Genomic DNA, 17,240 nt, shown 5'->3' with positions numbered 1-17,240 from the left:
TGACAACAATAAGAGAATCCAGTCTTCCCCTTCGCCAATAGCAAACCTTCGGCATCAATAATTTGGTGGGTGAGGTGGTGGAGGATACAACACAGCAAGGGGCAAATTGGCTGTACAGTGGTACCTCTACTTACGAATAACTCTACTTACGAATGTTTCTACTTATGAACGGAGCTCTGCCCGCCATCTTGGATGCGGTTTAGATAGGATTTTTTCTACTTACGAATTTTTAGATAGGGTTGCTTCTACTTGCGATTTTTTTTCTCCCAATGCCTTCCCTGTGGGATTTGACTTACGATTTTTTTCGACTTACAAATGTGCATTCGGAACGCATTAAATTCGTAAGTAGAGGTACCACTGTATTCTATTACTATGCTGTCTGTCGTTTTTATTATTGGTGCTCTGTAATGTGTTATGTTGCACACTGTCTTAGGATTTTTTTGATAAAGGGCAGAATATAAGATGAACCCATCTTCGTAATCCTCCTCCTCTTCATTTTCAATTCAGCAATGTGACTTCCCTCAGAGCTCCCAAGGACAGCTCTTGCTTGTGTGCATCTGTGGGGGAGCAGGAATGCTTTGGCCGGAAGTCCCTCTTCCAGAGCTGACCTCAAGCTATGCAGTAAAGTCAGCAAGAGCTGCTCCTTCTGGCTCTCTAGAGACTGGAGTGGCCACTGTGAGAACAGGATGCTAGACTAAATGAGTCTTATGGGATGGGGCTCTGCTGGTGGCACAGCAGCCTTCTGGCGATCACTGTATGGGTGTCCCCAGGGAAAGGCTCCCAGCTTTTCCCACACCCACTTCCTACTGCTCCAGATTATGCTTAGGAAGCAGCTGGCTGGCTGGACCTTCAGTTCATCTGCCATGTTCTTTCAGCAGGAGGGACGGCTCATTTAAAGGGGTTAGTACAAGGGACAAGGGAGGGACTTCTACAGTCACTCCTACTTCTTTCAGCTCCCTAGTCCAGTGGATGGCAAACCACCACATGCAGCTCCCATACCTTCATTGCCCATCACCAGGCGCAGGTCAGCTGCACAGTGGCACACAGCTAGGGCAAGGTATATAAAAAAAGCCCAACAGCACACACAGATGCACCTCCATGCTACAGATAGCTACAGATCAGGGAACCCAGAACCAAAACAGCAAAGACACTACTGTGTCTGTCCCCTTCCTTCTTTCTCAAAGACTGATGAAATCATGGGGAACTGATTTAGACATCCAGTTTAAAGGTGAACAAGGGGAGAAAACGTGGTCAGCCCCTCCTGTATGCAAACTTTAGGGCACATTCAATAAGTCACCTTAAAGATAATGTTCCATTAGTTATACCAGCGATGACCAATTAGCACACATCAGAAAGACGTGTAATCACACACAGTACCAAACCTGGAAGTGATTGAAACTGTCACAAAAAAGTCATAAAAGGGGTGGACTTCCAGGGACTCTGTCGATGTGCACAGGGGCCAGGAATAGAACCTCTGCATGAAATGGTTGCCAACTGTATTAATAAACCTCACGGTCCCCTTCACGTTTACCAACCATTTATTTTATTCAGCAGACATGTTGTTTGTTTGATACGGTTTTACAAAAATTCAGTACAGTTTTTCCAAAAAAAGAAAGGCTGAGGTCCTGTGCCAACGCTGAACCCCCTCTCCGGAGCCCCTTGTTACCTGAGCGGCAAGGTGCGTATTCCACAAACTTGGTGAAGTTGTTGATGGACAAGAAGCAGGTGCCCACAACCTCACGCTCGTCACTGGTGGTTCGCCAACTGTACAGGGGGGCACAGGCCTAGAGGAAGAAGATGAGCCTGGTAAGCAAATGGAAAGGGATCCACAGTCTTCATTCATGCAAAGCATTTCTACCCACACACTTCTGGTGGGGAAAAACTCTGAGGGCTGCTTACAAATCAATATAAATAACCCTGCACTCTGGCCTACGGCACAAAAAGGAAAAGGGGTGGGGAGGGAAGATGAAAACAAGCAACCTCATGCACTGGACTCTTAATGTTACAAAGTTCTTACAACCATCAGCTTTCCGTTTTAATGTACAGAAGCTGGGAGCGAGATGGTCTTCTGACTTGTGGCCAAAGCTATCACAGCTGGAGTCAGACTAGCCCTGTACAATTCAAGGGTCAGACACTGCAGCTTCAGCAATGCCAACGACCTCTGTAGAGATGTGCCACCTTCTGCAGATGACTGCCCTCCAACATCTGGGCCTATCTTGCGGCCACCACCCTTTCCAGCATCTCTATCCACATGTGGCCAGATCAGGACATTGCTCTACATTGTAGAGTCTACAGCAAAGAGTCCCAAACTGTGCCAGAGCCATGAAAAAGGCGGAAGAATTCCTTGGCAATTTAAAGCACACTCCTTGATACATACACCAGTCACTCTCTGCACCAACACAAGCACTGGCATTGTCCCGAGGGAAAGAATCCAGGATGCATTGGGATTTCCTAAGGCAGCCTCTGCTGTAGTTAACCAGCATAACAGAATCCTAGAAGCACCACCACAGGACAAAAAGCAGAGTCCCATCTCTAAGTAGGAAAAGAGGAGGGGGTGCTCCAGGCTAGGAGGCAACGTTGACCCAGGTTCCCCTGAGTTTCAAGGCGGATGCCTTCCTACTGTCCTGGGACCCAGCATTTGGAGAAGGGCCATAAACCACTGGTAGAACATTTACTTGGCATGTAGAAGGACATGCACCAGGAAGAACAGGGAAATCCTGGAGAGCTGCTGCCAGCTGGTGTAGACAGTCCTGAGTTAGGCAGAGCAGTGGGGGAAGCTGTCTATGTTCCTGTCACATATGCACTGTTTGCATTTTGTACTTTAATTGATTTTGTTCTGTAAACTACCTTGTATTCAAATAGGATGAAGGGCGCCTTTAAAAAAAAAAGGTTTCAAGCAAAATAAAGTAAGGTCGGAGTGAAGTGTGCCTCTCATTTTAATTTAGAAAGAAAGCAACAAGGTATGTCCTAGATGTCCAAAGACTGGAGGAAGCCCTGCCCTGCAGCAGGCCAGTTGGAAGGGACTACAGGGAGCATCTTGGGGGAAACCAAAGAGAAAAATGGGGTGTCTTAGCGAGGCCACACGGTTGCTTGGAAAAGCCTGAGCAATGGCCAACGCCTGCCCACCCCCACACGCGCACACACACCACCACCACACATTGCATTTCCTGCAGTTCTTACTAGCTGCATCCTTCCTGCCCTGCCCCCATATGAGAGATTTTGGAAAGTTGAAGAGTTCAAAGCACAGTTTGAAGTTCAGCAGGGTAACTAACTAATAAACTGCAGGGAAGCAATGCCCCCCCCAAAAAAACCCCTCTGGCAACCCTAAAGCAAAACCTGGAAATGAGCCTCTGACACTCTAAGTACTGGGGAGATTGGGGTGTGCATTTCAAAAAGGACATTTTTTTAAAAAAAGAAAGAAAATAAAACTTGATTGGGAGGGGATTAATAAGGAGATCAAGTTCCCCCTGTTCACCCATCCCTTTTTAGAGGAGCCAGACAGCCTCTTTAGACAGAGGAAGATCAGCATTATTGTATGAAATCTTCCTTCAAGTCTACATCAGTTTGTCACAAACTTTATCAATGGACTTTGACCATAACAGGACACAGCATTGCAACAGTAGCCTAAACAGGGATTTCCGACACTGGGAATGCCTGGCCTCTGTGTGTTTGTGTGGGTGGGTGGGCTTACATGCAAGGAATCTAGAAGGGAAGAAATGGCGTTGCTGCACTGGAGATACCCTGGGTCCTGTGAATGTTTACTCAACAGTGTGACAGCATCTTGTTCTCACACTGGCAGTGGCCTGCTCTGAGAAATCTGCACCCATGACCTGAGCACATGAGCATTCTCCCTTCCTGTGGTTTCCAGCCCAGTGGCTCATCCCAGTTGCCCACTGTGACCAACAGGGCTTCCTTCTGGTAAGGGTGCATAGAATGGCAGCCTTAAAAGAACCTTGCAAAAAATTGGGAAAGTGGCAGTTTTTGCTCTCTAGTTCAGAGGGATCTGGTTTTTCACCAGTGCCAATATAGAGGCACCGTTAGCCCTGGTTATCAAATATTCAAGAAACATGTGACTTCGGGCCACTGAAGGCACATAGATCACATCTGTGTAGCACACAAGCCAGGAGTGCTGGGAACTCCTATGGCAACTCCAGAAGCCACAGAAGCAGGAGCTCTCACAGCTTCCATACTACAGAGGGGTCCTGTGATGGGAAGGAAGAAGCAGCTAAAGACAAAACTTGACCCGCCGTGGGTTGTTGTTACTGAGCCCCACCCCCCACCCTGGCAACAAGCTATTTGCTCAGCATTCATCTTGATGCGTTTCCACAATGTTTACACAGAGGTTAAATTATATCCGGTCTTTACTGAGCCTTCATGCTTGTTTGTTTGCAGCGAGGTTATAGGACAATGAGCATTCATCTCGATCTTCTTGTGGGGTCTTTTAAACATCTTCCCATCATTCATTCATTCATTCATTCATTACACATTTTTCAACGTACCGTATTTTTCGGACCATAACACACACTTTCCCCCTCCTAAAACTGAAAGGAAAAAGTCACTGCATGTTATGGAGCGAAGGCAGCAGCTTTCGCGCTGCCCGCTCCTTGACAAAGGCGGCGGGGGAGAGGAACAAGCAGCTCTTCCTCCTCAGAAGCCTCCACCCACCGCTCGCAAAAGTGGAGCGCGCTGGCAGCAGCTTCCGAGGAGGAAGAGCTGCTCGTTCCTCTCTCTCCCACCGCCGCCAGCGTGCTCCGCTTTTGCGAGTGGCAGGTGGCGGAGGCAGGAGGGGCAGATGGGCTTGCCCCTGGAGAGCCGGCAGCTCCTCCCCCTTCGCCGTTGCTGTCGGCAAAGGGGAAGGGGGAGGAGCGGACAGCGTGGAAAAGTGCCGCTTTCCTGCTGTCCACTCCTTCCGCTTCGCCAACAGCGACAAGGGGGAGGCAGCATCAGCCCGAAATCGGGCTGGTGCCAGCCTTTTAGAGGAAGAAAACCAGAGAAATATTTTTCCCCTTTTTTCCCTCTCCTCCTCTAAAAACTAGGTGCGTGGTATGGTCCGGTGCGTGGTATGGTCCGTAAAATACGGTACTTTTCTATCATGACCCAAACTGCAAAAAGTTCCCAAAAGCAAATTTGCTGTGCTCGGGTGACAGAGCACTTTAATCCATTTTCAATGTGCAGACCTAGAGTTCTGGTATGCACTTAAATCTTTCCTGCAAAATTGTGACCATCTGGAGATGCCCTGTTCCCCCTGGTCAACCAGTTGCTTCTGCCCTTTGCCAAATTCATGTCGCGACTCCACTCTTACCAGGATGGAGCTGCCATGTGACCGGACTGTGGCTCCAAACCACTGCAGCGATTTGAACTCCATTTGCTCCATCATCTCATTCAAGTCATCCTTGTGGGACCCTGCTGGACAGAGAACACAAAGGGGTCTGGATCAGTGTTCCTCAAAGGCTTTCAGATACCCAGGACACAGCTTCCTTCCAGCGTTCTGGATTAAAATTTTACTCTCACTGTTGAAAGAAGGTGGATAGGCAGAGACAGATGACATAAATCATATACACTATTATTTCAGTCAGGCCCTAGAACAAGAGGAAGGGTTGTAGCTTGGTGGCAAGAGCATCTGCCTTGCATGCAGAAAGTCCTAGGTTCAATGCATGGTGCAAAAGAATCCTGTCTGAAACCCTGGAATGCTGCTGCCAATCAGTGTAAACAACACTGAGCTAGATGGGTTAATGATCTGACTCAGTACAAGGTATCTTTCCATGTTGCTATGCTGCTTTCCTGTGTTTTCTATGGGATAACCCAAGGACTATTGGCCCCAGGTATCCTGACCGCCCCTTTGCCCAGGCACATCAGGATTCTGGAACTGGACCACTCTTTGGGGGCAAGGGGGATGTTTCTGGGAATTCCCAGCATCTATCAGGTGCAAAGAGTTGTGCATTTTATTCCCTTCCAGGGGTTCATGCCACTACTCACATACAGTCGTATCTCCACTTATTATTCCTCCACTTACATAAACTTCGGGATACGTAAGCGGCAAACCTGGAAGTATATTTCCGGGTTTTTGCCACATGCGCATGCACAGAAGCAGTCCCTCCGGTTACGGAAACCTCGGGATCCAACAGATCTGTGCCAGAACAGATCCCGTCTGCAACCAGAGGTACCACTCTATTGGCAGGGAAAGTGAGGGAGATCAAGAGGCCTAGAGTGATGGATGCATTTAAAAACAGCCTCCTCCTTCCCCACAACTCAGCTTCTCTCAGAGCACAGCATATGATTTGGGAATTCCTGGCCTCTTGGTGGAGAGTAAATAGGAAGGCACCTTATTCCAAGTCAGAGCATTGGCTCTTCGACAAGTGAGGAAGGCAAGCAGGCCCAGGAAGCGCCGTGTACCAAGGTGGTTCTGCGCTGCATTTTCAATCACTCCCCACAAGTCTGCACTTGAACATAATGGTTCAGAACATGAGCTATGAGCTGGAAGACCCCAGTTCAACTCTCAGCTGATCTGTGAATTTGCTGGTTGGCCGTTGGTGAACTGCTGTCTCTCAGTCTTGGAACCCTGTCCCTTTTCTATAATTTTGGGAATAACAATGCTGGCCTGCCTTACAGGGATGTTGTAAAGATTTCAAGATAATGCAAAGTACTTTGAACACTAAGCACTATTGTTCCCCTGATATTATCCTCAGTCTGGTAGCGGCCATCCAGGAATTCAGACAAGGAATCTTTCCCAGACCTACCTGGAGATGCTGGGATTTGAACCTGGGACCTTCTGCACTGCAGCTCTGGGTCTCTTCAGCCTCTACTCCTCTGTAGATCTTCCCCGTCTGCTTGACTTGTTACTGTCTCTGGCTCCATCCCACCACCACAAATACTTCCAAAATCCCCACGTTTTCATTGTTTTCCTAAGATGCAATCATTGCCCCGTTTGGTTAATTCCCAAACTGCATGCCAGGACACACTACTGTTTATTTAAATCATGAAAATCAGTGTTAATAGTTCTGTGTTCAACTAAATAAAAACTTAATATAAAAACTTGAATTACATAAATAAAGCATAAGAATAACCAACGTATTGCAATATGTATTTTGTTTGCATATTGTATTGTATTTTTATATTTACTGGGCGGCATTGGGAGGAGGGACTATAAAAAAACATAACCAATACAACAAATATTGTCTTTCACAAGGGAACTGCCAGAAACTAATTAAATGAAGGTGGTTTTGTGGGCCAAATGTATTCATCCTCAGATGTGGCAGTCCGTACACCCCTGCACTAGTCACAGCTCTGGCCTTGGAGGGGGGCCTTGGAAATTCTGCCACATCTCAACCTCAGGTGCGACAGGATCCTGCCACCACTCCGGCTGCAGAGAATTGCCCACCCACAGAAAGGTTGTCCCCTACAGCCCCGAATGTTTCTCCACTTGTTCCAATCAAGTCCAGATCAGCAACTCATGCAGAAAATGTACTAAATCCATGTGGAGTGCAAAGAGGGAAGAGGGCTTCCCATTTTCATTTAAGGGGTGGGAAGGAGCTTGTGGGGAAACAGCCTAGATCTGAGGCTGTGAGCTTGTTATTCTCCTAGCAATTGTTGCCTTTGGTTTTGATCCAGACCAGAAGAGGTATCCCCAGCCCCACTTGCTCTGGTTCATACAAGGCCCTTCATATCAATCCAATGGGATGTAGTGATAACACCCTCAGATCTTGCAGAAACGAGCACCACTTCATCCCTTTCTTGCAAAAGAAACTCTGTCAGGCAGTGACCCCAGAAGACCAGGTACTGTATAAAACAAATGCCAAGTCTCACAAGCTAATTCTGGTCCATTAAGGGCATTTCCAATTCTCTCTATCTCTCGATTTACTCTAAAGGAACTGCCAAAAATACAATTTGGTTCCACGTGGGTATTTCGAACCCATCCCTCCACCCTTCTTTAATTCACATCACTGCCTGAACAATCAACAATCCCTGCAGTTTGCCATTTCAAAAATCCCACACTGCCACTGTGAACAATGCTCCAGAAATTCCTCCCCTGTTTATTCAGAAAGAGAAAATATTTCATAACACAGCACTGCTGCCCATTTCCCCCTTCAAGATTTCTCATTGTTCCCATCTGGTGGGGAAGAGGAAACTGGAAGAGGAGGAGGAGGAGGGCAGGACCAGGGAAGGGGGGGGGGTTGTTCTTGTTAATCAAAGACCACTTAGGCCCCACAACCCTCCCTAAGGGCGCTATCTCTACTCCAGGGGTTCTTCAAACTCCAGTCCAGGAAACTCTGAGATGCCTTGGATGCCTCTCAAGGTTTCCGCAGGGAGAAGATGATTGGCAAGGGCAGACGTGCTTCCTTGCCACGCTTGATCTTTCCCTGAAACTGACAGCCCTAGGGAAGCGGGGACTGTGATGAGAGAAAACAGGCTGACCAGTGCTCCTAAGACAGCACCCCAGACCCTTCCCACAAGCCTCTGCAATGCGCAAGGACTCTTCAGCCGGGAAACAGATGTGGAAAGGATTTCCTCAAGAAAGAAAGTTTTCAAAAATCTGTTTTACTCCATAGACACATGAAGAAGCTACAACATAGGGACATGGGAAGCTACCATAGACTGTGTCAGGACGTTGGGTCTACCTAGCTCAGTAGTGACTACACTGGTGGGCAGTGACTCTCTGGAGATATTAGGGACTGAACCGGGGACCTTGGCTCTGCCACTGAGCTACCACCCTCCCGCTCACAGTCAGCCAGGGTGGTGAAGCGTGTCGTGGATCAGGTCTGAGGAAGCCCGGGTTCAAATCCCTACTTGGCCATGGCTGACCATGAGCTAACTATGGCCTCTCGCAGGACTGTTGTAAAGATCAGGTCATTGGGATGGGGGACGACAACACCGTGCTTCAGCTTCATGGAGGAAAGGGGCAGGGAGTAAAAAGGTAATAAACAAAACATGAAACAAGGAGTCCCTACAACAGGAATCTTTCCAGCACTTCCTTGACAGCTGCTGGGGTCCTTTTGTTTCATTTGTGAATGCAGTTCAAAACAACGGGCTCGGCCTGCGGCACAAGCCTCCCTCATCCCGAATGGGCATGAGATCAAACTCAACAATACATATCAATGCCATGACATATACCGTATATAACAGGGGTGGCCAACTCCCAAGAGACTGTGATCTACTCACAGTTAAAAACTGGCAGTGATCTACCCCCTTTTTTGGGGTTTGGGTCAAAGTTGTTGAGTTTTTTCAGGGAGGAGGTAAATGTTGAGCTTTTTTAAGGGGAACCACAGTTGTTCAGCTTCTTTGAGGGGAGCCAATGATCTACCACAGATGTGATCTACTGGTAGATCACAATCTACCTGTTGGACATGCCTGGTATATAAGAATTTGGCCTGTGTTTTTGTCACCGAACCTGTGACCCTTACTCTTTTTTATAAGACACTCAGTCCATTTTGCTTATTCAGTTAACAAAGTTCTTTGCCTTCCAAGGATTTTGTGGGCTCCAAATATGGATATTAGGGCTGCATTTCAATAGAACCATAGAATCGTAGAGTTAGGAAAGGACCACAAGGGTCATCTAGTCCAACCCCCAGAAATGCAGGAATCTTTTTGCTCAACGTGGGGCTCAAACCCATGACCCCGAGATTAAAAGTCTCATTAAGAGCTATCCTGCATACTCAGGTACAGTACTTGAGCGTAAGCCTTATTTATCCCACTGAGATTTACTTTTGAGAAGACTGTGTGGGGAAACAAAAAGCCTTACAAATCGGTTGCCCTAGATAAGGGCTAGTGAGCCTGTGGTCTTCCAGAAATTGCTGGACTGCAGTTCCTAACATCCTTGACAGTTGGCCGTGCTGACAGGGGCTGATGGGAGTTGGAGTCCAACAACATCTGGAGAGGGCACAGGTTCCCCAGCTCAGCTGTAGATTTTCCAGCTCATTTTTTTTACATTGCCTGGGGAGGGAGGAAGTATTCAATTTAAAAGCTCCAGAAACCAATTAGTATTCTTGTAATGACTCATTTTTTTGCTTTCAGCAATTCTGCCTGAAAACAAGAAACCTCTGTGGAAATAAAATGCTCACTTTTGGAAGGATTTAAAAAGAAAAGTGTTGTTCTCTCTTGCTTTCAGCACACACCAGTACCTAAGATTCTACCAGCCACCTGGATAGTATTCCCCAGATTCAGGCCTAAGCGGAAGTAGGGGCTCCCTGAGCAATGGCCTGTTTGGCTCTCTGACTGGAATCTGATCTCTTGTTCTCAGCTGAGCCAAGGGAACTCTCTCTGGCCCATGTCCACTGGGGACTAGCCAAGTCAACACAGAGCCATGCGGCCAGCCAGGAAAGCCCCAGGCCAGGCCAGGCCAGGCCAAGCCGACTAAAGTCCAGGCCTTTCTGAGCCATGAAGTTACAGGGGTGGGGGCTGTTTAGACCCTTTCCTTCTCCCACAACACAGGGAGACTGTCAACATTTGCACTTTACTCTGCCTGTGGGCAGCTTTTCATCTCTTTATTCAAGATTAGTTCTGTGTTTTTGTTGTATTTTCACCCCAACCTTCCTGCAGAAGTTCACAGTACACCATTTTCCCCCCTGCCCACAACAACCCTGTGAGGTGGGATGGGTTGAGAGACAGTGACCAGCTTATCATCAGTTGTGCGGAAGGGATGCAGTTCAAAGGTAGCCTGCATGCTCTCGACGCAAAAGGTCTTAGGCTCCATAGAATCATAGAATCATAGAATCATAGAATCATAGAGTTGGAAGAGACCACAAGGGCCATCCAGTCCAACCCCCTGCCAAGCAGGAAACACCATCAAAGCATTCCTGACAGATGGCTGTCAAGCCTCTGCTTAAAGACCTCCAAAGAAGGAGACTCCACCACACTCCTTGGCAGCAAATTCCACTGCCGAACAGCTCTTACTGTCAGGAAGTTCTTCCTAATGTTTAGGTGGAATTTTCTTTCTTGTAGTTTGAATCCGTTGCTCCGTGTCCGCTTCTCTGGAGCAGCAGAAAACAACCTTTCTCCCTCCTCTATATGACATCCTTTTATATATTTGAACATGGTTATCATATCACCCCTTAACCTTCTCTTCTCCAGGCTAAACATACCCAGCTCCCTAAGCCGTTCCTCATAAGGCATCGTTTCCAGGCCTTTGACCATTTTGGTTGCCCTCTTCTGAACACGTTCCAGCTTATCAGTATCCTTCTTGAACTGTGGTGCCCAGAACTGGACACAATACTCCAGGTGAGGTCTGACCAGAGCAGAATACAGTGGTACTATTACTTCCCTTGATCTAGATGCTATACTCCTATTGATGCAGCCCAGAATTGCATTGGCTTTTTTAGCTGCTGCATCACACTGCTGACTCATGTCAAGTTTGTGGTCAACCAAAACTCCTAGATCCTTTTCACATGTACTGCTCTCAAGCCAGGTGTCTCCCATCCTGTATTTGTGCCTTTCATTTTTTTTGCCCAAGTGTAGTACTTTACATTTCTCCTTGTTAAAATTCATCTTGTTTGCTTTGGCCCAGTTGTCTAATCTGTTAAGGTCATTCTGAAGTGTGATCCTGTCCTCTGGGGTGTTAGCCACCCCTCCCAATTTGGTGTCATCTGCAAACTTGCTCATCCCTTGTGCCTCCAAGTTGAGCTGGGGAACAGCCCCACCCGAAAACCTAGAGAATTGGTGTAGATCAGGGATTCCCAAACTTAGGTCTCCAGCTGTTGTTGGACTACAACTCCCATCATCTCTAGCTACCACGACCAGTGGTCAGGGATCATGGGGATTGTAGTCCAAAAAACAACTGGAGAAACCCTGATACAGAGCATACTGAAGCTAGATGGAGCACTGGTCTGACTTGGTGTAAGGCAACTTCCTTTGTTCATCCACGTTTGCCTTCACGGCTGCAGGGGAACTTAGAACTTGGGTCCAACACTTTAATCCAGGGGTTGACCCCCATGGATGCCCAGGCTGCCACAATTCCCCCTTTCTCCCTGCTGCTCCTGTTGCAGGCAATCAAACAGGCTGCAGTGTGTGCTTAGCTACAAGGTGTGTGGTGCTCACCACAGTTGCTTTAATTTGCAAATGTCTGGCTCTCCTAACCACAATATCACCCCAGCTCTCTAGGGACTGCATGACTCTTCTACCCTTTGACTTGAATAAAAATTTTCGGGGGGAGGGGGCAGGTAAGGCCTGCCCTGCATAATCGATCCCATGACACGGTTCGCACACACACCATTTGAATGGCACTGCCCATCAACCTTGGGGGGCTCCTGCCCCCTCAAGTATTTAATGGGGGGGGCAAAGGGACCTTAGTCCCTAGGATTTGGCTCCTATGCCTGTAAGCTAGGACTGCATTCTCACTCTCATAAACTCCATGTGTCAGGAATACACAGGACCCTGACAACACACTCGCAAATAAATTCATGAAGAACCCCTGCACAGGGCCGTCTTTACCCGGGGGTGCAAGGGGTGCAGGGCACCTGGGCGCAGAATTCTGGAGGTGGGTGTGTGCCAGGTGCCCACAGCTGAAGCTGCCTAAGCTCTTAACTATCTATCTGTTATACTGATCACAGTCTAACAAACCTCTTAAGACCTTGACCATAAACAGAAGCCAGTTGCATTCCCCTGTTTACCATCCAAGCCAATGAAGCGTTCTGGGGAACTCAAAAGCTTGCATGCAATTCTGGTTGGCCTAATAGAGGCTTTATCCTACTATGGATTTTGTAATTGCTCTTAAAGGCTGACATAGTTGCCTTTATTTTTTGAAGCAAAATAAAAAAATTCCTTCAGTAGCACCTTAAAGACCAACTAAGTTTTTATTTTGGTATGAGCCTTCGTGTGCATGCACACTTCTTCAGATACACTTGAAACAGAAGAGTTTATTTTTTGAATTAAGTAGGGAAGAAAGAAGAAGTGGGAATTTGGGGGATCCGGAGCAGCCTTTTGACTGAAAATCAGAGTTAAAAGTGGAGGTGGGTGAGGATGGACAAGTACTGGTAGCCAGCCAGCTAGCCAGCCCTTACCATTGGCACCTCCAAACCCCACACATTCCGCTTACCTTTGCTGCTGTCAAATTCAATGGGTATACAGCTGCTCTCGCCAAGGGGCCAGGGACAGTAGTAGACAGCACCCCCCTCCGTAACTTCAACCTGGCTTGTGTTGGCCTTGGGTGCTCCCACGAGGACACTGGCACTGTGGAAAGGAGGGAGCAGGAAGCAAAAGATGAGTCTAAACCAGATGCACCTTGAGCCTGGCAAAGCTCCTCCTACCCTTATCCTGTTCCTGAAGGGGCTGCCCACAGATTGCCTTAGGCTCATTGAGCTTCTACCTTTGGGGTCTACTTTCCCCTCCCATAAATTGGAGCCCCACAACTTGCTTGTTTGTGCCCCTGCAAAATCCCTCCCAGCTGTCAATGTTTCCTTATACGTTTTCCCTTTTTCTCATGAACACCTCAGGTAAAGCATCATGCATACATCATAGATACATCATAAATATGTCACAAACAGGGAGGGGTTTTCAGGTTTGCCCCCAACCTCCCTTGCCCACCACCATACACCCATCAAGTGATACAATAGGAATATTTACAAGGTTCTGTTTTCTAAACGGGAACTTCTGCAGAGTTTTGATGAAAACACTAATGCACTGTGTGGGGCTTCTCTTTACTAAAGGAAAACCAACCCCACCGGAGCTAAGAAAGGTATACCAAAAACTAGGGCTATTCTCACACTGCATTCAACGAGTGTACAATCTATGTGCACAATAGTTGAATTGTACGGCTGTAGTTATTCACATGTAACATTCAACAAGTGTGCCATTTACACAAATAGGTGAGCTGTACAAATCAGGAAGTGTTCACCCTTACACACAAACACTTGTGCAGAGACAGCTTGTGCCTGCATTCAGTGTAACATGTGAACAAGCCGCCTGTGTTCTGCATCCAGGGATATGTTTTCAATCCAGTTCTTAGTGAGGGCAGTTTTTGGAGGAAATATATAAAGGACATCAAAATTCAATCTCCCAACACATCAGTGAAACAAAGCTAATAGTAAGTCAAACTAAGAAAGGTACTTTTTTCACAGAATACATAAGAAAGAACCTGGCGCTCATTACATCTGCAGGGTGTAGCCACGGGCCCTAATTATTGTGGATTTTGGAGGAGGGAAATTACAAAAGAAAAATGGAAGAAGATCATGACTGAGGAGCTTTACAGTCGTCAACTGTCAACTTAGTTTCTCTGGGTAATAAAACTGGTTCAGTCCCAACAACTCCAGAACTTTTCCTCTCAAGTCTGTCTTGGTCCATTTGCATATTTGTTCAACCACACCCCACAAAATTCAATAATTTCACGCCAAATTCTGTGAGTATAGACCCCAGGAGTATTAGCTATTTCATATTAATTCATCTGGGAGTAATGACCCATGATCCTGTTGATATGTATTGCAGATCACTACATAGTCGCCAGCATTTTTTTTGGAGCAGGATGGCATTTAAAGGGGGTTGCATTTACAACGCAAGCATGCCTTTTGAAATATCTGCCCCTGCCATGGTCTGATGTTGCAGACCCATAAGGAACAGGGAACCCAAGGATAATGGCTAGGCTAGGTACACACTTGATTCTAGGAAGGCCTTTATCTAATCTCTGTTTGCAGAACCTGCTCCTTTTTATCCTCTCGGCACCAAAATAAGCAATGGGATATGTTAGTCCATCCTTTCTCTGGGAGTGGGGAATTGATCACACAAACAGGGTCAAGAGGAGTCACTGGCATTGGGAGTAAGCTACTCCTCAGCCACGGCAGAGGGCAAACATCCAGGACAGCTCCAAGGACAGGTTTAGCTACCTTCTGCCTTCATTAGGTACCGTGTTTCTCCGAAAATAAGACACCGCCTTATATTTATTTTTCCTCAAAAACGCCCCACTATGGCTTAATTTCAGCGGGTGTCTTATTTTTTTCCCCTCCTCCTGCCGCGGCCGGCATTGCTGCTACGCCTATCACTATGTCTTATTTTCGGGGTATGGCTTATATTCCTTGAATGCTTAAAAATCCTGCTACGGCTTATTTTATGGCTATGTCTTATTTTCGGAGAAACAGGGTACTATTTGAAGCTGGGAATCACAAGTGAGGAGAGGACTGACGCACTGAACAGTCCTGACTTGTAGGCTTCTCATAGACACCTGGTTGGCTATCGTGGGAGCAAGACACTGGACCAGATGGGCATTGGGCTTGATCCAGCTGGGCTTCTCTCGAGTTCTAAGCATCTTAGCAGGTGGAAAGAGAGATGTCAAATGACACAGCATTGTTTATTCCCATCAGCTGCAAGTCATTGTATTGTCAAGTGGTAAGATATCAAAGTAGCTGCATGTGTGAACCAGTTTTAGCCCGCTACACACAAACACAAAACACTCCCCCCCAACAAATGACATAACAATACCCTTTGAGGGCTGTCTCTCTGTCACATCCTCAGGAAGCCAGAGAGTGGAGGGGCAACTGTTTGTTTCCATCAGCACTGTAATGCTCACAAGCCACCTGCTCTCCAATCTCACAGTCACTGCAGCTGCCTGTAAATATTTTGCAGTGCTGGGAATATCGGGCTGCATTGAGTGATCAGGTACTTCTTATTTTAGGGTTGGGGAATCTGTGGCCCTCCAGACAGGCTGGACAGGTAATGGATGGACTACATCTGGGATAGCCAACATGTTGTGCTCCAACTACCTTAGGCCCAGCTAGGGTTGGGGGAATTGTTGTCCAACAACACCTGGATGGCCACAACATGGGCTACCCCTGCTCTGTGTGTTACCTGATCTATGTGGCAATCTGCAGGGGTGGGGGAAAGGTTCCGTCCTGCAGCTTTAAGCAACTGGTATTCAGAAGCAGGACATTTTATATTGTGTGTTAACAGGGCACAAGAAGTCACCCACGGAAAAGCAGTTTGCTTACGAAGAGATCTGGCAATGCACCTGCAACACTAGGCATCACTGATTCAACATCCACATAAGTTCCCAGACTGCCTTCTTGACACAATTCAAGGTGCCGTTTGTAGATTTATAAAGTGACTGAAAGGCTCAGGTCTCACATTCCTGAGAGACTACGTACTCTCTCCCTTACAGTATATGTTATCAGAGCAATGCTGCCTTTCTGACCACATAATCCAGGCAAGAGTCTAAGGGGTGTGTATGTGTGTGCATGTACAGACACACACACTTGAGGAATAGCACAAACAAGATTGGTGTTGGCTGAATCAACACACACACAAACACTTTGACCTTTAGCACATGCATTTTGTACCACACCTGGGCCCAAAACATCTCGCATGAGCATCACACTCACTGGCTGCCCCCTTGCTATGGAATTTCCTTCCACTGTAGACATGCCAGGTCCCAGAACATTTGAGACTTTCAGCTGAAACTCTCTCTTTTCCCAGGGAGCTCTACTTACAAAGCCTTTCTATCAAGTGTGGAGAACCTTTGGCCTTCGGGGTGTTGCTGAACTACAGCTCCCCCAGCAGTCCCAGAAAGCATGACCAATAGCCAGGGGAGATGTGAGTTGTAGTTCAGAGACATCTAGAGAGGCAAGGAACTACAGTCAACAGGAAGCAAGCAAAGTGCCTTGTGGCTCGGACATAACCTAGAGGAGCAAGACCCAGAGCTAACCATTTCTGGCCTGATGGGGTAGCCTTCTGCCCTCCAGGAAGCAGTACAGCCCCCCCCCCAGCATCCTAGCTTTACCACTGTCTTGGTAGATTTGACTTTTTGCAGGCACAAATCAAGTCCCTCACTCTCTTCGCCGTCAAACTTCCTGCTCAGTCAAAAGAGCTGGATTCAAGAGGAAACTGTGATGTCACACATGTTAACAACAACAACAACAACAACACAGCCTCAAGAGGAAACACATGGGGCATGAAACCTCTGAACATCGATCACGTATCTTCTGCACGTTGCAGAGGCTTCTGGGATATGAAAGCTGTGGCTCTCCACATAATGTCGGACTCCCAACTTTCATCAGCCCCAGCCAACATGCAAAGCAATCTTGCAGGAACCTTCAAAGACTTAACAGATTGAATTGATTGTGGCATGAGCGTTTGTGGACCAAAGCCATGTGTCATTAGATGCTTGAGGTGTTACTCTCAACTGGCAGGAACATATATGTGTGAGTATGGAAGAGAGCAAAACTGATAAATGGTGAGGCCAAAAGGCCATGAAATGCAAGACACATTGTCTGAAATGTCCAGCAGCAACACACAAAAGACGAATTGGCAGTAACAGCAACCCTCCGAGC

General features: G+C 47.2%; 1 protein-coding gene across 2 annotated transcripts in view; it reads right to left on the bottom strand.

Moving 5' to 3' along the window:
* Nucleotides 1–17,240, bottom strand: part of ITGA5 (integrin subunit alpha 5) — an 80,229-nt gene that overhangs the window by 42,363 nt on the left and 20,626 nt on the right. Inside the window, exons 2-4 of one of the 2 annotated variants that reach the window (XM_035101852.3) lie at nt 13,025–13,158; nt 5,303–5,403; nt 1,667–1,784 (exon numbers count right to left, since the gene is read on the bottom strand). In XM_035101852.3, coding sequence (XP_034957743.3) covers nt 1,667–1,784; nt 5,303–5,403; nt 13,025–13,158 — 353 coding nt within the window. Of the gene's footprint in view, nt 1–1,666; nt 1,785–5,302; nt 5,407–13,024; nt 13,159–17,240 lie in introns of both variants that reach the window. The other variant, XM_035101846.3, reaches the window with a different exon arrangement.

Source organism: Zootoca vivipara, chromosome 2 (assembly GCF_965207765.1).
Source record: "Zootoca vivipara chromosome 2, rZooViv2.hap1.1, whole genome shotgun sequence".
Classification (NCBI taxonomy): Eukaryota; Metazoa; Chordata; class Lepidosauria; order Squamata; family Lacertidae; genus Zootoca; species Zootoca vivipara.
The sequence above is the reverse complement of the archived record's forward strand: the minus strand, read 5'-3'. Positions and strand labels throughout refer to the sequence as shown.